Source organism: Pelodiscus sinensis, chromosome 14 (assembly GCF_052426305.1).
Source record: "Pelodiscus sinensis isolate ZL-2025 chromosome 14, ASM5242630v1, whole genome shotgun sequence".
NCBI lineage: Eukaryota > Metazoa > Chordata > Testudines > Trionychidae > Pelodiscus > Pelodiscus sinensis.
Genome location: NC_143065.1, coordinates 41123063 through 41144123, shown reverse-complemented (window position 1 = coordinate 41144123; position 21061 = coordinate 41123063). Strand labels below are relative to the sequence as shown.

The window sequence follows — 21061 nt, the reverse complement described above, 5'->3', positions numbered from 1 at the left end:
TGTCTATAAAGCATTAGAGGTCCGATTTTCTAGAGTGCTGTAGTATGTTGCTCTCTAAGGGTATGTCTACACTACGCGCTTATTTCAAAATAAGCTATTTTGGATTAATAACTCCTGAAATAACTATTTCAAAATAGCGCGTCCACACTACAAATGTCCATCGAAATGGCAAGTCCACACTGATTGGAGCTGGAATCACATTTAAAGCCCCTTGGAAGCACTCCAGGCAGAGCTCCAGGGCAGCGGTCACTTCCTGGAGCTGCTGTGTGAGGGAGGCTTGTGCTTAAAGGGGCTACCATCTACAGCTGTGTCTCAGACTTTACACCTTTGTCTGCCTCCTTGAGGGACAGCAAACTCTTATCTCTGCATGCTCTGGTTGCCCTTGCGGATGCCACAGCACTTCTGCCATGGAGCGGACCTGCTGCAAAGCACTCACAGACCTCATGCTGCACCTCCTGGCATAGTTAATGCAGGCTGCCCATGTGTTACGGCAGGCCCATGACCAGCAGCTCACTCTGGGGCACCTCCTCACCCTACTCCACGTGCTTCTCATGCATCACAGCCCCTCCCATGCCTCCCTGCACACCATGTACTGCTGCTTCTGGCACTAGAACACCAGTTCCAACTGGCGGGACCAGATCATCATGGAGCAGTGGGACAACCAGAAGTGGCTCCAGAACTTCCGCATGCTGAAGGACACCATCTTGGAGCTGTGCAAGTGGCTTGCCCCTGCCCTCTGGCGATGGAACAGCCACATGCGACCTGCCACCCCCCTTGAGAAGCATGTTACCATCGCTATGTGGAAGCTTACCACGCCAGACATCTGCTCCATTGGGAACCAGTTTGTCATGGAGAAATGGACTGTCGGGGCCGTGCTCATGCAGGTTTGGCTCTCTTGCTATTGTCCTAGAAGTGTGAACTCCTGGAATGGGGCGTGGACTCTCCTTTCCTAGAAGTTTTTCAGTCCCATCATCTCAGCAACAGCTGAGCGGCCCCGGGAGCGCTCTAAGCAGCCAGCACGGCAGGAAAAGCCGGCGCCGCTTCAAACCGCGGTGCCGCTTCAAAGCAGCTTAAAGCTGCAGCGCCGATTAAAGTCACAGCACCGCAGCAAAAGGATGGGCAGCCTCTGAAGCCGCTGGCACCAGCTGATGCTCCGCTGGTCCTGCCACAGCCAGACAAGCAGCCAGATGAGGCTGCTAAGGATCAGCCCCACCAAGAGACTGATCCACACAGCAGGCATCAGTATCCGTGCTTGCCCTCTACTTCTTACTCTCCTGGGAGGTCTTCATCAATGCAATCCTCTCCCAGGTAGATATCACCGTTATCTCTTCAGGATGCTCCCCTTCCTAATGATGACCGCCACATGGTCTATTCCTCGTGACATCTATCACCTGGGAAGTCTCGCTCCCACCATTATAGGGCTCCACCACAACATAGCCCATGGATCCTATACTGGCCTTACCCACCTCCACCTTTTCCCACGGTCCCCATTGCGGTGGATCACTGGGAGCCATATGGACACCGCTCCCCACCTCGCTCCACCGCATCCCGGAGAAGCTTGCCTCGGCCACAGCCCCTACCTCCAGCAAGTCTTTCGGAGGACGAGGCGGAACGAATCTCAGACAATGACTCAGATACTCAGTCAGTAAACGTCACACACTCTGATGCCCTTGATGCACAACCAGATGACGCCGTAGTACCATCAGATACTGGAACAATTAACAGTCTAAAACAGTTCAAAGAACTATTCGAGAGTAGTGACAAGCCAGAATGTCTCCCTGCAAGAGGTGCAGAAGAAACAATACCAATTGCTAAAGAATCTACATCCCACACTACATGGCAAGATTGCCCTGCCCATAGACGAGGCAATAATGGAGACCTCAGAAGACCTGTGGAAGACACCTGCATCCATTCAACCAACTAATAAGAAAATCGACAAAGTACTTTGTCCCCTCAAAAGACGACGACTTTCTCTTCACTCACCCACAACCTAACTCACTAGTCGTGGACTCATCACAACAACGAGCGAAGCTTCCACAATATAGGACGGGCAATGCAGACAAGGACCACGAAAAGTTGGACTCCTTTGGCAAGAAAATATACTCCTCTTCCACTCTACAACTCAGAATATCAAATTACTCTGCCCTCTTAGCAAATCATAACTTTGACAACTACTCAAAACTGGGACAACTAATGCCACACCTCCCCGACTCCAAAAGACCCATCTTGAAATCAATAGTTCATGAGGGCCATATGATCGCCCACACTGCTCTCCAGACGTCAATGGATGTAGCTGACACCGCAGCCCGAGTTACAGCTACAGCAGTGGTGATGCGTAGAGCTTCTTGGCTCCAGTCGTCTGGAGTTCCCCGTGAGCTCCAGCCCAAAGTGGAAGACTTGCCATTTGACAAGCAAAAGTTATTTGCAGCCACTACGGATGAAATGCTCCACAACAGCAAAAATTCTAAGTCCACACTTCGCATGTTAGGCATGTACATGCCACCCTATAAATGCAGGCGATACACCCCATATAATTCATATAATCAATACCGATATGGGTAATACAATCAACCACAGAGGCCTTATGAAGACACCAGACCAAGACAGCAAGGTCCCAGAAGGTGACCCAACCAAGCCCGCCCACTGGCTACTCAACCATCTAAGCAGCAAATTTGAACATTTGGTCGAGGGCCTACAAGACCTCCCTCACGATCTAGCACCAGGTCAACATGGCCATCTATTCAACCACTGCTTGCGCCCCATCCTCCCACAGTGGGAATCCCTAACATCGGACCGCTGGGTCCTAGAGATAATTTGAGTGGGCTATACCATCCCTTTTATTTCTGTCCCCCCTACCTTCCCCCTCCCCTGTCCCTTTTCAGGGACCACTCTCACGAAACCCTTCTAAAACAGATCGATTGGCTTCTCGTCATTGGAGTGATAGAAAGGGTACCCCGAGAGTTCCATGGGAGAGGGTTTTACTCAAACTATTTCTTGACCGAGAAAAGAACAGGGGGTTGGAGACCTATATTGGATCTCTGCAAACTGAACAAATTTCTCAAGAAACAGCGATTCAAGATGGTCGCTCTCTCTGCAATCATTCCTGCGCTAGATCAAGGGGACTGATTCGCAGCCCTCGACCTCCAAGATGCCTATTTCCATATAACCATCCACTCCTCCAACAGATGCTACCTACACTTTGTGCTTGGTCCAGACCACTTCCAATACAAGGTTCTCCCCTTTTGGCCTCTCATCAAGGGTATTTTTGAAGGGTACTAGCGGTCGTAGCTGCATACCTCAGGCGGCAGAATGTTATCATATTCCCCTACCGGGACGACTGCCTTCTAAAGGGGTCCTCATATGCCGAAACCACCTCTGATACATATGACCACGGCCCTCCTCAACTGTCTAGGCCTCCTGATCAACAAAGACAAATCAATGCTGCACCCGGTCCAAGATCTAGAGTTCATTGGCACATGACTGGACTCCATTACAGCCCGAGCATACCTACCTCAGCAACGTTTTGCAACTATACAGGAAATTATAACCGGGATGCTCACAATGCCTACCACCACAGTACTTACATGGCTTCCACCACCTACGTAGTCCACTATGTGCGCCTACACTTGCGATGCTTTGAGCTCTGGGTGGCGACCGTTTACATCCCATCATGACACCCTCGAAGCAAAAGGGTTACTATCCCACCAAACATGCTTGCATCCCTACGATGGTGGACCGTGCCAAACAATCTTCTGGCGGGGGTCCCATTCCAACAAACCGAACCCACAATCGAAATTACCATGGATGCTTCCTTCCTCAGCTGGGGTGCACATAAGGACAGCCGCGAACTTCAGGGCAGGTGGTCCCCAAACGAGACACTCCTGCACATCAACCTTCTCGAATTAAGAGCAGTAAGGAACGCTTGCACACACTTTGCTTCCAACATTGCCAATCCTACAGTTCGCATCCTAATGGACAATATTTGCACAATGTTCTACATAAACAGACAGGGTGGAGCCTGCTCCCTGTGCGCGAAGGCTATTTGCCTTTGGAACTCGTGCATCCACAACCAGGTCACCCTCATAGCATCCTACCTGCCAGGGGTGAACAATACCAGAGTGGACTCCCTCAGTCGAAACTTCACCTTAGACCACGAATGGGAATTACATATGGAGGTCACAAACTCAGTTTTTCACCAGTGGGGATGCCATCTATAGACCTCTTTGCTTCAGCCCAGAATACCAAATGTCCCCAGTTCTGCTCACGTGCGGGACTTGGCAAGCACTCTCTGGGGGATGCCTTCCTAATCAAATGGGCAGCCCCCCAACATTATGCCTTCCCCCCCCATACCTCTCATCCCAAGAGTCCTACGCAAAATCCTGAGAGACATAGCCCTAGTCATCCTGATTGCCCCATCATGGTCTCGCCAAACCTGGTATCCATACTTTCACAAGCTAGCAGTCCAACCTCCCCATCCACTACCATATCGAGATAGTAGGTCTATCCAGGACAACAGCAGGATACTACATCCACAATTCCGTACCCTGCAGCTTAAGGCATAGCTTCTTTCTGGTTCTCAGAGAGAGAAGACGACTGCTCGCAGCAAGTAAAAGACCTCCTCCTCCATAGCAGGAGGCAATCCACTCAAAAAACCTACCAGCAGAAATGAGTAAGATTCTCTCACTGGTGTCAACGAGCCAAAGTGGAACCCCGTGTCTCTCCACTGAATACCATCCTAGACTATGTTATGGACCTTAAAGCATCAGGACTGTCAGTTTCCTCTCTAAGAGTACATCTCTCTGCAATAGCAGCATTTCATACCTCAGTGGATGGCTTCTCCATTTTTAACCATCCTATCACGAAGAGATTCCTCAAGGGACTCCAAAATGTGTACCCACCATATAAGGCCCCACCCTCTTGTGGGACCTATATCTCGTTTTGGACTACCTCACCAGACCTCCTTTTGAACCATTGGCAACAATACCACTGCCCTTCCTTTTTATGGAAGTCTGCTTCCTCTTAGCCATCACCTCCGTCAAAAGGGTGAGTGAACTTGCAGCACTAATGTCGGAACCCCCTTACACAGTTTTCACGAAGGATAGAGTCATACTTAGACCCCACCCGACATTCCTGCCTAAGGTCTGTACGGAATTCCACGTCAACAAACTGATCATATTGCCTTTTTCCCCGAAACCTCACTCTTCAGAGAGATGCCACCCTGCATACTCTGGACATCCGGAGGGCTCTGGCCTTCTTCCTAGAAAGAACAAAACCATTTTGTAGATCTGAAAAATGTTTTATTTCCATCAGTGAACTATCCAAAGGGACACCAATATCATCGCAACAAATATCAAAGTGGATATTGACATGTATAATTAAGTGCCACTCTATGGGCAATACACTGTTACAGCGCCCACCACGAGCGCATTCAACCCGAGCCACGGCTGCCTCTACAGCCTTTCTGGGCAACATCCCCTTCAGAGACATTTACTGGGCAGCAACATGGTCTTCAGACCATACTTTTGCTAAACACTATGCTATTTATCCACAGCTCAAGAGTGACGCAGCAGTTGCCACAGCAGTGCTCTCTACCACTGCCAAACAGTGACTCCGGCTCCCTCCAGCCTTACATTGAATACTGCTTTGTAGTCACCTAGAGTGGAGTACCCACGGGGACACTACTCAAAGAAAAGGGAGTTACTAACCTCGTGCAGTAACGAGTGTTCTTCGAGATGCGTGTCCCCGTGGGTGCTCCATGACCCTCCCTACCTCTCCTCTGCTCGGAGTCGAAATTACTCGGGCGGAGACGAGGAACTGAAAGGGAGTGGGTTGAGCCGTGCTCCTCAGGAGGCGGGAAGGGCTCGAGACTCCTCCTGGGCATGCGTGGCTCAACACGGGAAACTGCTGTACAAAGCTCTGATCTGCGGCTCAGGGCAACCCTTCACCTAGAGTGGAGCACCCACAGGAACACACATCTAGAAGAACAGTCATTACTGCATGAGGTGAGTAACTCCCTTTTTTGAGGGGTAGAGACAGAGAAGCCCTGGAGGCCAATTATTTTGAAATAACCACAGCTGTACCGTCCACACATCTTATTTCAAAATAGCTATTTTGAAATAGGAGTTGTTCCTTATGAAATGAGAGTTTATTATTCTGGAATAAAGGTATGTCTACACAGCAAAGTTATTTCAGAATAACAGAACAAAATAGAGACCGTTAATTTCAAGAAGGCAGACTTTAGCAAACTAAGGGAGTTGGTAGGTCATATCCCATGGGAAGCAAGACTAAGAGGAAAACAATTGAAGATAGCTGGCAGTTTTTCAAAAAGACATTAAGTATGCAAGAGCAAACTATTCCACTATGTAGGAAAGATAGGAAATATGACAAGAAACCATCCTGGCTTAACCAGGATAATTTGAATGATCTAAACAAATTGCACAAGTATGTAGAGGCAGAATTAGCTCAAACAAGCTAGAGACAAAGGGTAACAAGAAAACAGTCTACAAAAAGATTAGAAGCAAGAGGAAAACTGAGGACTGGGTAGGCCTATGACTCAACGCCGAGAGAAAAACAATAACTGAAAATGTGAAAATGGCAAAGGTGCTTAATGACTTTTTTGTTTTGTTTTTCGTGTTCACCAAGAAAGTTGGTGGTAATCAGATGCCCTAACATGGTGAATACCGGTGAAAATGGGGTAGGTTCAGAATCTAAAATAGGTAAAGAGCAAGTTAGAAATTACTAAGACATATTAGATGTCTACAAGTCATCAGGGGCTGATGGAATGCATCCTAGAATACTCAAGGAGCTGACTAAGGAGATAGCTAAGCCATTAGTTATTATCTTTGAAAAGTAATGGAATATAGGAAAGATTCCAGAACGCTAGAAAGGGGCCCATCTATAAAAAGGAAATAAGGACAACCCAGGAATTGCAGACAAGCCAGCTTAACTTCTATACCAGGAAAGACAAGGGAGCAAATAATCCATTTGCAAACATCTAGAAGATAATAAGATAAGTAAAAGTTAGCATGGATTTGCCAAGAACAAATCATGCCAAACCAACCTGATAGCTTTCTTTGAAAGGGTAACATGCCTTGTGGATAAGGGGGAAGCAGTATACGTGGTATATCAGACTCTCATGACCACCTCATTATCAAACTAGGGAACTACAATCTAGATGGAGCTACTATAATGTGGGTGCATAGTTGGTTGGATAATTATTCCCAGAGAGTAGATATCAGTGGTTCACAGTTATGCTGAAAGAGCCTAATGAGTGTATTTCTATAGGATTAGTTTTAGGACTAGTTCTGTTCATAAATGACTTAGACAGTGACATAAAGAGTACACTTGTGTAAAGTTTGTGGACAATACCAAGTTGGGGAGGTATCCTCCAAGTGCTTTGGAGGATAAGATTGTAATTCAAAATGATCTAGACAAACTGGAGAAATGGTTTGAGGTAAACAGATATTTAGGAAGGAACAATCAGTTGCGCACATACAAACTACCTAGGAAGGAATACTGTGGAAAGGAATCTGGGGGTCATAATGGATCACAAGCTAGCTGTGAGTCAACTGTGTAATCACTATCATTGCAACCATTATGCTGGGATGCATTAACAGGAGTGTTGTAAGCAAGACATGAGAAGTAATTCTTCTGCTCTGCTCTGCTCTGCTCTGCTGATTTAGGCCTCAACTGGAGTATTGTGTCTAGTTCTGGTCAGGAAAGATGTGGACAAACTGGCAAAGTTCCAGAGAAGAGCAACACAAATTATTAAAGGTCTAGAAAACATGAGCTATGAGGGAAGATGAGAAAGACAGAACAAGCTGGGGTTGTTTCATCTTGAAAAGAGAAGACTGATAGGGGACATAAAACATCTTTCAAGTATCTATAAGAGTTTTATATGCGGAGAGAGACAAATTATCCTCCTTAACTAGTGAGGATAGGATGAGAAGCAATGGGCTTAAATTGAAGCAAGTGAGGTTTTGGTTGCACATTAAGAAAGACTTCCTAATTGTCAAGGTGGCTAAACACGAATAAATTATCTAGGATGGTTGTGGAATCTCTATCATTTGGAGATTTTAAGAGCAGGTTGAACAAGCATCTGTCAGGAATGGTCTAGATGATGCTTGGTTCTGCCTCGAGTGTAGGGGACTGCACTTGATCTCTCAAGGTTCCTTCCAATTCTATGATTTCAGACAGGACTAAGGAGCTGTTAGAGTGTGCCAGTAGGATACACAATGCAATTAGAGTGCAGTTTGCTAGTTGACTTAATAAATCACATCCCTTTAGCACATTTTGCTGTGCCATGTAGACAAGCCCTGAGACTTCATGTAGGTTGATGTTCAGGATTTCATCCTCCTCTCATCTGTGCATATTTTGTCATTCACTTCAATGGGAGTAGGCTCAAGCCCTTATATAGTACAGTATTCAAAAGTGCCAAACAATTGCAGCAGGTGAGTAAGAGTCGGGGCAGATATAGGACAGGGCGAGCGGGGGGGCTGCCCCGAGCCCCGTGCTTCAAGCCCCGCGCATGCGCCGTGGCGCCACCGCGCATGCACGTTGTGTCACTGCGCATGCGCTGTGGCAAAGGGGGCCCCGCAAGATTATGCTGCCCTGGGCCCCGCAAAACAGTCATCTGCCCCTGGTAAGAGTCAGACACATTGGATTTCATTGTATGCTGTATTTGCTCTTTACTATGAAGACAGAATGCTGCAATCACGTTTTCAAAAATGGAATATAAATTTATGCCTCCAAAATTGCATATGTGAAAATGTATGTTTGGGCGTGCAGATTGGGTAAACCTAAATAAGGGGCTTCATGTGCTTTAAAAGGCTTTTTCTTTTTAAATATGTCTCTTGTTGCACATTGTGATCCTGCTGTTGCCTACATGTTATATGTTCGTATGACAGTAAAGAAGTACTTAAAAACAATTGACTCTGACAGAGCGGATAGCTACAGATCTGTGTAAGACAGCACTTTCCCATCCTATTAGAGAAGATGAGTTTCAGTTTCCTTATTGAGGAAATAGAGGATCAGTGTCCATACTATAGGTGGTACAGTAATACTGTCTTTAAACAAGGACCAATGAATATATAAAAGGAAAGATGACTGCTAAAATTTGAGTGTAATATGATTTTGTTTTTTATTGTGAACAATCAGCATGTAGGGTCAAGAAGTAATGGTGGAATACATGCATACTTTGTATAAAAGGACACGGTCAACATGAAATCCTGTCAGTTTCAAGTTTAAAAAGTACAGTAGTCACTCTGTGGTTTTACGACTACATTTCCTGTTTTTTCTCGGGGGGGGGGGGTGGTTTTTGTTTTTCAGTTTTGCTTCTCTTCTCTTCTCTTTGGGAAAATACCAGTACAAACAGGCAAAAAATATTGACTCTGCACATCAAATGTTATTGTATGCATAAAATAAACAAACAACCTGAAAAATCAGACATGTTTTCTGATCTCTGTACTGAAGTAATTATTGGTATAACTTTTAATGGTAGCAGAGTTTTAAAAGCAATGTATGATGTTGCTTTATACACTGAAAATTATTAAAGAACAGATGTTAAGAAATTGCTCCTTAGTTGTACCAAAACCACAGTGTCAGCTTTTGGTTGTTGACACTTAAATGTCCAGTGAACTAACTTGCATGCTTCTTCCCTTTTCTCCTCGAAAGGAGGAACTTTCTGTGGTGTACATGCATTCATTATGCACGCATCTGACGAAGTGGGTCTTTGCCCACGAAAGCTTATGCTCCTACACTTCAGTTAGTCTATAAGGTGCCACAGGACTCCTCGTCGCTTATGCATTCATTAGTGGACCTTACTCTCTCATTTCTGAGGCCTTTACATTTTCTTTATTTTTCATGCCTATTAAGCAGTTGGGCAGGAAAACACTTATTTACTTTTAAGTGGAAAGTTATAATTATTTGACTTAAATCGCTACCAACAAGAGATCTAGTGTTTGAAAAGTCATATATTTTATGACATTTGTGGTAAAAATGTTTTACAGAGCGTGAAATTATAGGTTACGTGTGGAGCGAACCTGTTAAGATTAGGCATCAGCATGATTAGTGGAAAAGCTAACAGAGAAAAATCTATTACTTTATGGGTCAAATCATGCTATTATACTGACTCATGTGAGTAGTTCCAGTTGAAATCAGCATGACTGTAAGTGTGAGTAAAATAGTAGTATTGAAGCCAAGAATGTAGCAAAAAGAATTAGATATTTATATGGGTAACAAGACATAGTTAATGCTAAACAAAATTAGGAAGGGATATTGAACCTCCTACTTTGTAACTTAAGCCAATTTCTAATGATGAGAGAGGCTGAGACCTAATAGGAGGGGCAAATTGTCTCAGATGTACTCATGTATGGTTATTACACCTTTCTCTAAATCATCTGGTGCTGGCCACTGTCAGAAATAGAATGCTGGATTAGCTGGACCGTGAGTCTGATCTAATATGTATCAGAGGGGTAGCCTGATCTAATATGGTAATTCTGTGTTCCTAGGACATGACTCTATGAAAGATTACAGAAGTTGTCAGAAGTCCTTCCCTAAACCAGTTGTTTGTCTCTGTATATAATTTCTTTTTTTTATACCTTGTCAGATAAATCAGTAAGAGTGTGTTGATTTTTGTGTTGTTTCCACAGTGGGGCTCAGCAGTATACTTATGTTACAAAAAGTCTGTGGCAAAAACCAATACCATATCATATAAAGCTGGTGAGTAATTATTCTATATCTTTGTTGTTCTCTTAAGTTACTGATATGGGTGCTCAGCCACACTTTCATCTTGACATAGATTTGTCTGGAAATTATTTACTTAAGTACAGGTATTGTTTTTGGCACTGGACAAAATGAAATAAGCCTCTGAACTAATGAGTTTTCTAATAAATAATCTAGACTACAGAATTGTATCACTATGTCTTTCATTTTTAAAAGTCAGTAATAAATATAGGCTTAGTCATCTTTTTCTGTTGCAGAATATGGCAAAGATGCTGTAATTACCTTTTGGTTGAAAATCTGGCCTCATGAAAATCAGTGGCAAAACTCCCATTGACCTCAGTGAGGACAACATTTCTTCCAATGTTTGTAATAGACTTGTAATTTTATTTAATAAAACACAGTTGATTTTTTTTCATTTTATCATACATTCCCTCCCACTATAATCCCAAGTGTATATACCAAAATTTTTGGACCATATCAAAATAAATGAACTCAGCCCTGAAATACTTTTCATATTCACATTCACACTGTCTGTGGCAGAAGTTGTTGAAGGAAATAGAAGAGTTATGTAATATACCCTAAGGTCAACTGGCTTGAGTTCTGTTTCATTATAACATATTTTGAATCTTCATTAATTTTTTTTTCCTGTTTTGAGGAGGAAATGTAATTTACTGATGGCCTGATAATACATGATGATAAGCCTCCTTGACTGCCACTGAAGTCAGCGTTAGATGGCAACCACCATGCAGAGCTAGGTTTTAAATGCATTTGGCTTTTTTATCAGAGTGGGGTAAGAATATGCCCCCCATATGCATATAGTAGGTTAGGCCTCTGGCTAATAGATATTTAAGTATGTACCAAAATACTTTTTTCCCTTTGCATCAAATTTTGCATATACAAAACACAAATGCTTTCCTGTTAAATTTGATTGGAGGAAAATATTTTTTTCTAACTTACAATTCATTTTACTTCCTGAGACTTGTCTTGTATCATTGGGATTCATATTTCTCTAGAACAGGGCCACTCAACTTTGGAAGCCCCTGGGGCCACAATGATACTTACAGCACATGCTGAGGGCCGCAATTTAAGCATGGTTGCATATACATGCAAATATATGCACATAGCTTCTTTCACACTGATGGACATGAATACAAAGCCCTTCCCACAATGCCCCAGCACCTCCTCCCTGAGAGCAAGAAATGCCGACACCCTGTACCCATCTGTTTCAGCCAACCCGTCCGCTTGCATCTTTCAGTGCTCACCCTGTCTGGGAGACACTTCGCCATTGTGCAGCGTGTTCCCAGTGGAGGCCATATTCAAAAGGATCCCACCTGTGGGTAGCATGTTGAGCCCCGCATAAACTGAAACTGTACTGCAGGACTGCAAACAAACAGGCTGTGGGCCACATGCGGCCCACTGGCCACATGTTAAGTAGCCCTGCTCTAGAACATCATTTCTCAACTGTTTCCTTAATTGTGACCCTCAAATGCTCCCTTTATCTAGTAATAGGGAAGGGACAGGTGATTGTACCCCCCGGGTTGAAAAACCTTTGCTCTAGAACAGCCGTGGCCAACCCGTGGCTCACAAGCTGCATGCGGCTCTTTCCCCCCACCCCCCAAAAGTGTGGCTTGTGAAGCCACTCCTGCGGCCTCGCCCACCCAATGGCTTCCGGCCTCTGGCTTCCTTGGGTTTACCGAGTCGGAGCTGCAGGGTTTTAAAAATGGCGCCCACGATGGTGTCTGTCTTAAAGGGGCAGCCTCCTTTAAAAAAAAAAAATTTTTTTGTTATTGCTCGACAATTCTATTCGGGGGTGGGGGCTGTTTTTGTTTTTGTTGTGTTTTGTTGTTTTGTTTTTGTTTTGTTTGACAATTCTGGTGCAGCTCTTAGCATTTTTTCTGCTGCTATTTTGGCTCTCTTTGTTAAATAGGTTGGCCACCCCTGCTCTAGAGCTTCATGTATTTTGAAGTAGTAGCTAAGAATAAAAATGGTTAGTCTGGTATAACTTAAAGTCTGATCTTCATCTGTAGTGTAGGCTTTATTGATGTAAGTGGAGTTATGCCCATTTATATCCTCTGAAGAGCTCTCTCTTTTTAATGGTAATCATATAAAAATAGAAATTTAAAGTTTTTTTTCTCTATATTTTTAAACACATTGTTGAATCAGACTAAATTTTATTCAAAGATTTATTACCTATATTCATCACGTGCAGTTTTTTTCTTTACGGTTCTGAAATGTAATGAAACATTTTTCCATTGTTATTTGCGATTATAGAAGAAAATACACTTAAGACTGTAGATATGGAAAAACAAACAATCTTATTAATTTTACATTACTGTGTGGTGCCTTGAGATTCAGGCATTTTACAATATTCTTAGTCATGTTCTTTGGAATTTTGCTACTAATCTGAAGTTATACGCTAGGCTTGACATTTTGAAAGTTCTTCAGGATGTCATGATATGAATTTGTTCTTTTATATAGTTTCTGCATATGAAATCAGGTCTCACACACACTTGTTCTGTAACTGCCTTTTTAACAATTGCTTTAATAGGTTTAATATGCAGATTTCCTGAAGAAGACTACGAATCATTCCCATTACCAGAATCAGTGCCTCTCTTTTGTCTACCCATGGGTGCAACTATTGAGTGTTGGCCATCTAATAGTAAATACTCCTTTCCAGTTTTTTCTACATTTGTACTAACTGGAGCTTCAGCTGAGAAGGTATTGAAAAAGTTTTCAAATACTAAACTTGAGATTTTTTTTGTAACCTTGAAGAGTTAATGCTCAGAAAAGAGCAGACTATAAGTGCAAGAAAATTACATTAATAACATTGAAATATTTTGCTATACAGTTTGACATGTTATAAACACATTCACACAGTTAAGAAAAAAAAACTAGGGCTGTCAATTGACATGCATTAACACCCGCGATTAACGCAGTCCAGGATTAATGAGTTACATTTTTAACGTGTTAATCACAGGCATTAATGCTGGGCTGCCCCTTTGAAGTGCCTCTGTGGACTCCCCAGCTGACCCTGGGCTCCACTGTCTCTTTGAAATGTGCAGAGGCAGCATTTCAAAGGGGCAGCCATCTCACAGCTGACCTGGGGAATTCCCATCTGATCTGGGTTCTGCGCTGCATTTTCCCCAGAACCTGGGATCATCTGGGGAGTCCCGGGGCAGCCCTGAAGCCCAGGGGCAGCTGGGGAGTCCCCAGCTGATCCTGAGCTCTGCAGGGCAGCAGAACTTGGGGTCAGCTGGGGACTCCCTTGCTTATTCCGGGCTCTGCGTGGCATTTCCCCAGAACCTGGAGTCAGCTGGGGGGCCCAAGAGAAGCTGGGAACCCGGAGAGCCCAGGATAAGCTGGAAGCTCCCAGCTGACCCCGAGTTCCACTGGGAACTGCTGACCATGGTCTCCACGGCAGCTGCCCCTTTGAAACATCAGCGGTGGCGTTTTAAAGTGGCAGATGTGGAGCCTGGGGTCAGCTGGGGACTCTTAGCTGATCCTAGGCTCCCCATGGCAGTGAAGCCCAGGGTTGGCTGGGGACTCCCCAGCTGACCCCGGGTTGTGGGGAAATGCCGCGCAGAGCCCAGGATCAGATAGGGAGTCCTCAGCTGACCCCAGGCTCCATGGCTGCCCCTTTGAAATGCTGCTTTGGGGTTTCAGTGCGGCTGTGCGGTGCTGCCACTTTGAAGTATCCCTTTCCCCCACCTCCCTTTGCTGCCTCTATCTGATAGAAGCAGCAAGGGGGGGACGGGATCGACTAGTTCACTAGTTGACTATTCTTTAACTTCCCTACCCGGGATCAACTGGGCACTCTATCTAATCCTGAGCACCTAATGTGCTGCCCCTTTAAGGCGCCGGGGTGGAGTTTCAATGGGACAGCGCTGCATGGAGCCCGGGGTCAGCTGGGGACTCTAGCTGACCCCAGGCTCCATGCAGTGCTGCCGTGGTGGCATTTCAAAGGGGAGGTGCACGCAATTAATTGCGTGATTAATCACGATTAAATTTTTTAATCGCTTGACTGCCCTAAAAAAAACCCTTTGGATCCTGTTGTTTAATGGCTTTCACTGAAAGACTATTAACACGGTGGATCTTTCTGTTATCTTCAGTGGGTTCAGGGCCAGTCCCTAATCCAAAATACCCTTTCTTCCCCTTTTTCCGATTACCTTAGTGTGTGAAATCAGAAATCTAAAAGAGAGTAAAGTAAATTTTCATAAATGCAGTGTGGATTTTCATATTGTAAGCATGGGAACAGTCATCTTGTTTCCATGCATGTATTTCTCACATAATGTAAGATGGATTTCAGGAGGGCTTTATTGAAGAGTTGTATCTACTGCTTTGAGTTGCTTATAGAGCACCCCCAAAAGTAGTTGAAATGGCAGCTATAGAGACAGCTGTACTCTGTACCTTTTATTTCCTTGTCTGCCTTAAGAATAGTTGTGTTAACTTGTCTTTTTCATATCTGGCTTTATATTGTTTTTTAAAATTATTTTGAAAGGGTGTGGTTTATATGTGATCATCATATTTTAAAAGAAATTTCAGAAGATACATTTGTTTAGGCAGATGTACATAGCTGTAATCAAATATATTATTGTTTGCAGGTATATGGTGCTGCTATTCAATTCTATGAACCATATCCTGAGGAGAATCTCACAGAAAAACAGAAATCTCAGTTAGGGCTAGTGGCTACTGGAGATGGGAAGTCAGATAACTCCAAAACAGTTCAGACTAACAAATGCATTTGTCTACTCTCCCACTGGCCTTTTTTTGATGCTTTCAAGAAGTTTCTTACCTTTCTTTATCGTTACTCCATCTCGGGTCCTCATGTCCTGCCTATTGAAAAGTAAGTTATTTCATCGTTAAATTCTTGCTGATAATTCAAGTTGTTGTGAATTCTTTGTGTTACTTTGATAATTGACTGACTTTCTGATATATTATTTTGTGTTTAATTCTCAATTCTGCTGCTATTTTGATGACTCAAATGTTCATTTTCCCATGGATAAACTTATCTCTTGGATGTACTTTTGCTTTAAATACCTGTTTTTCTTTCTAAAATGTATTTTATCTCCTTTCCATGTACCACTTAAGCCATTCATTTCTTTTTAAGATTGTATAAGTGACTCCAGGATCTTTAAACATTTTGTTTAAGAGAACAAAGATTATAAACACTTCATCAGATGCAGTGGGTCAAAAAGATTATAAAAATGCCCAGTTGCATGTGTGTTCAGAGATGATAAAGGAGTTAGTTTTATAATAAAATCTTTGTCCCTTTGCAGTGAGTCTGAACTGAATTTTAACACAAGTGAGAATAGTCCTTTAGCTGTTTATAGGGAGACATATCACACTTTATCCAAAGAGTAATATCTATAATCTGAATGAAGAATAAGGCTTGATACACACAAGTTTTGTACCTTTGGCCACATTAGTCATTGGTGTGAAAAAAACACACCCTTGACTGACAGTCTCCAGTGTAGACATGCCTATGTCAATGGCAAAAGGCTTCTGTTGACCTAGCTAATAACTTTTGTGAGGTGGGTGTTCCTACACCAACCAAAAAACTTCCTTCTGTCAGTGCAGGCTGCATCTGCATGAGGGGGCTATGCCAGCATGTCTGTGCTGAAATAGCAACCATAGGCTAGCATGTATGGGATACCTCTAAGCTAGGTGACGTTTATAGCACAACTTCAAATCAGGTGTCTGTTTTGATATTTTTTTATGACTGACAGATTTTTAAATTCAGTTTAGTTGTAGCTATGTCAGGATGTGTCTAGACTACAGGGTTTTTTGGAAAAATGTGGCCTCTTTTCGAAAAATCTTCCCCTGCGTCTAGACTGCTACCGTGTTCTTTCAAAAGTAAATCGAAAAGGTGGCAGATTTTTTTTACCACGGAAAACCTCATTTTACGAGGAAGAATGCCTTTTTTCGAAAGTGCGCTTTCGAAAAAAGGCGCTATGTAATGCAAACTATGCTTTTTCGAAAGAGAGCAACCAGACTGCCTGGGTACTCTCTTTCGAAAAGGTGGCTTGCTTTTTTGAAAGTACTGGTTGTAGTCTATACACTCTTTTTCTAAAGAGGCTTGCAGTCTAGACGTAGTCTCAGTCCTAGGATATTCGAGACAAGGTGGGTAAGGTAATATCTTTTATTAGACCAGCTATATTGGCCCAAGCTTTCAAAAACTTGTCTCTTTCACCAAGAAAAGTAGGCCCAATAAAAGGTATTACTTCACCCACCTTGTCTCTAAGATTTTTAAAGGTATTTAGACATTGTTCCTCTCAGCATTGCAATATCAACTGACTTAGGCTCTGAAATTGTATTTTCAAAAGTGACTTGGGCACTCAGTCTCTTTTGCTCTCAACTGCATTAGTTGGTTTTGCAAATAATCTTAGTGTGTTTCATCAGTTGGGTGTTGCAGTATTGAGAGAACAATGCAAATACCTTTAAAATCTATGACTGCATTCACACTATATTTTTTTCCAATGAAACTTCACTAGGGGCCTGCCCTCCCTGCTCACTACACTTGGCAACTCCCCTCTCTCTGGGAGGCAGGGTGTCCGGCCAGGGGGAAGGTTGCAAGAGCAGGGGAGCATGTAGGTGCGAGCTGGGGGTAAGTGTCTGGCCAGGGAGGAGTGGGTAGGAGCAGGCTGGGGATAGGTGTCTGGCCAAGGGGGAGCGGGCAGGAGCAAGCTGGGAGTGTGGGGTCTCAGTGGAAAGGGGTAAGTGAGGGGGGTAGGGTTGCATGGTCTCAACAGGGTAGTGAGTGAGGCAGCTGGGGTGTGGAGTCTCAGGATCGGGGGGGTATGAGTAAGTGTGCTAGGGGTGTGGGGTCTTGGCTAAGGGAGCGTGTGAGGGGGCTGAGGGTGCAGGGTCTTAGCTGAGGGGGTGTTTTATAGGGCTCAGGCAGAAGGCATGTGGCTTGCGGCTCCCTTCCTCTCCCCCCCACCTGGAGTACCGGCGAAGGCACACGGCTTCCTGCCTCCCCTCCACAAGGGAGCACATGACTCCTGAGGATCTCCCCTGCAAAGGAGGAGAGCGCCTGGCACCAGGGAGGGAGGGAGGAGTCAGGGCGGCTGAGGGCAGAGGGAGCGGTGGGACACAGAGTAACATGATGATGTCACTCTGTGATCCCTCAAGCTTGTGCACATGCATGCACGCGCGCGCACACACACACACACACACACCCCTCTTAATGTAAATGTATTTCTCACAGTTTAGGGAACCTGTGCCTATCTTTCCTCTCTTTGGTCTCTTGAGGGCACTCGGGTTTCTGTCTGAGGTGGAGATCCATGTCTCTCCTTCCTGACTGGGGCTTTTAAGGATATACACCTCTCTGCTACACTGTGATAATTCCAGCAAGCCAGTTTATCTACAAGCCAGTACCTCCGCTTTGCTTTCCCTGAGGAAGCTATTAATAGTATTGCTAGCTCTTAAAAGTTACCACACAGCTCTTTCTAGGCAAATACATTTATTCTTAAAGTAAAATCATTACAGAAAATATGTAACAACAGTAAACAGACTAAAATATACACTAAACCTAACAGTCACCCATCTGTCTCAACAGGTCCTAGTAGCCAAAGTCTTTGCAACAGGTCTGCCAAAGCTGGAGCCCCGCTTTGGCAGAAGGACCTACCTGTCTGTTTACTAGATCAGAGAGAAAGCCCAGTGGAAGTGTTTTTTATGCCAAAATCCATTTCTTTGTGTTAGCCTCTGAAAACTTGATTTGAACCATTATATGCAAGCCTTCCCAGGTAGTGGTGCCTCTCTGAAGGCATTTACACCCTGAGTCCATCACCTTAATCCCCAATCCTCTCGTTTTTAGTACCTTAGGAGATAGGGCAGGCTCCCCCCACCATGGAGCAGAACAAAATTCTACAAAAACCCTTCATAACCACAAGACAGTGTGACCCCGAAGATTCCATGGGATTGTGACCCCGAAGATTACAATGTCTGTCACAATCTCTTATTACAGATGGTGATAGTAGTGTTTTTCTTCTACCATCTTTACGCTATTTTTTGGAGTACTATATTATTAGATGTATTTCTCTTTAGATGCTCAAAATATATAGAGGTTAACTAGCAAACTGCACCCTATGCTCGCCAGGCCCCCTCTCTCTGACCACTTTTGCAGCCAGAGAACGTGAGAACATGATGACATCATTCTGTCGCCTGTCAGGAAAAACTTTCTAGAGAGAGATAATTCCTTAAATGATATTTATTCCATACCACTAATTTTATTTTTCAAGTAATATTTGGCATAATGTGAAGGGTTATATTTTATGTTTTAATACAATTTAGTAGTTTGGGGTTTGGAGGATGAAGCGACTAGGGGCCAGTCAACATTTTACTTACTTTGATGGCTGAGGTTGAAATGCATGTGATCTGTCAATTTAATGTTCTCCAGTTCAACATTGTGTTACACTTTTTGCACAACTTAGCCTGTTTATTACCTGTATATATTTAGCCTAATTTATTTGGCTATTTAAGTTTTGTTGAAGGAAAATGTGTTTCCACGTGATACATACATCCATTTAAATAAGTTTAGCACAGTTTCACAAGGTGGGGAGGAACTCATTGTTCAGTATTCTGCAGCGTTTATTCATTTACCCATTGTAGATTTGCATGTGGAAAATATGAGGGACTCCTTTTGCAAAGCAATATAAGAATTAATGTTGTAGATATATGTACTTGGAGGGCTTTCTAAAATTCTCCCATCATTCTTCCAGTATGGAGAGGAATGAATCTATTCCAAGTATTTTTGTGAAATACATAAATCTCTTATATGATCTTTCAGAATTTTCTATTGACATTTTGAACAATTTGCATGATTATAAAGTAGTTTTCTTTTACAGTTTAAAAAAATAGATTTATAGCCATACATTTAATACTACAATGTGAATGAGCTGTAATATTCTACTTATTTTTGTTTTCTGTCACTGATCGTTGGGTACAGTTTGTTTCTGAAAGTTTGAAGATAAGCAGTTCATTAACCTCATGGTTTTACCTAATGTTACTGTGCAAGGATCATTGGCAAATGGTGTTACAGAGTAAATATACTAAAACTATGACATTGGAATCTAGTTAGTTTGTAAGGTTGCCAATTTTGGTACAATGTCTTTCTGGAGGTTTCATCATGTGACATCTTTAAAGATTAATCTTTAATTTCTGGAGGCTGCAGGACAATCCTGCAGGGTTGGCAATAGTTCTAGTCTTTTGAAAAGTGACTATATAAAAATGACAATATGTGTTTCAAGATTAGATAGTTTTAGTTTATAAATGGAAAGATTTTTGTAATTGCTAGTTTGCAGACTCAGCTCTGGAGTCTGAAAGATAATTCAGGCCAAATTACACCCTCTGGGATACTTGTGCGACCCCATTGCCTTCATGGACTTGCACAAGTATAAGAGTTTTTGTTTGGTTTGAATTTTATAACCAGGTGTATTGATTTCCAAGAACGAATTAATACAAGAGCTTTCATTTCATAAATGTGTTAAAATACCTTAACAATCAGGATATAATTAGAACCTACTTCTCTCTCTTGACTGTTGGCTCTGTAGTACTGTACTAACTATGACAGCAGTTTATGTTAGTGATTAAAATAAGCAAATGTGGCTGAATAAATTCTGGGAGCCAATTTACTGAACAATATTGTGCCATTTTTATATGGCCACTTTTCATGTCGCCTACAATAAGCACTTGAGGTGATGTACAGCATTTCACAAACCGTTTTCAAGCTGTGAATTCAATTATGTTTAAAGTCAGTATTCTCTTTTTCTTCAGACATATTTCCCATTTTATGCACAAAGTTCCTTTTCCATCTCCTCAGAGGCCAAGAATTTTAGTTCAGGTAACTTTAAAATTTTTCTTACCTATATGCAGTATCGTTCATATTGTACAGCTGCTCGTATGTGAAAATGTAGTATGGTTTTATTTAAATATTCATATAAAAATAAAAACAACCTACAGCTAAATTCACAAATATTTCACACTTAGATAAATCTGATGTTCCGTGCTTCCAGTTTAATTTAGGTTTATAATAAAACATTTTCTTAGGCATTATATTTCAAAGGGTATATCTAATTTTACACTTAAAAAAAACAAACCTTATGTATTTGTTAAGGGGTAAATTCCAGAAAGCCAGCGCAGCTGTGGGAATCCTTCATAGTTCTTGAAATATTTTCCTCTTTTTATTGTATTCATCTTAAACAAAAATGAGATGTTGTAGGTTAGGGATGTGAATGGTTAACCAGTGGGGGCTGCTCCAGCCCCACAGGCCCTGCCACAGGAGAGGGGAGGTTGTTTATGGTGGGCCTGGCTTTGGTATGCCTTTGCTCCTGGTGGGAGG

At 43.0% G+C, this 21061-nt stretch overlaps 1 protein-coding gene across 1 annotated transcript in view; it reads left to right on the top strand.

The window, feature by feature from the left end:
• DENND4A (DENN domain containing 4A) overlaps positions 1 to 21061 on the top strand; it is a 114035-nt gene that overhangs the window by 19170 nt on the left and 73804 nt on the right. Inside the window, exons 4-7 of the mRNA XM_014576592.4 lie at positions 10650 to 10719; positions 13271 to 13440; positions 15324 to 15565; positions 20497 to 20563. Of these exons, the coding sequence (XP_014432078.3) occupies positions 10650 to 10719; positions 13271 to 13440; positions 15324 to 15565; positions 20497 to 20563 (549 nt within the window). The remainder of the gene's footprint in view (positions 1 to 10649; positions 10720 to 13270; positions 13441 to 15323; positions 15566 to 20496; positions 20564 to 21061) is intronic.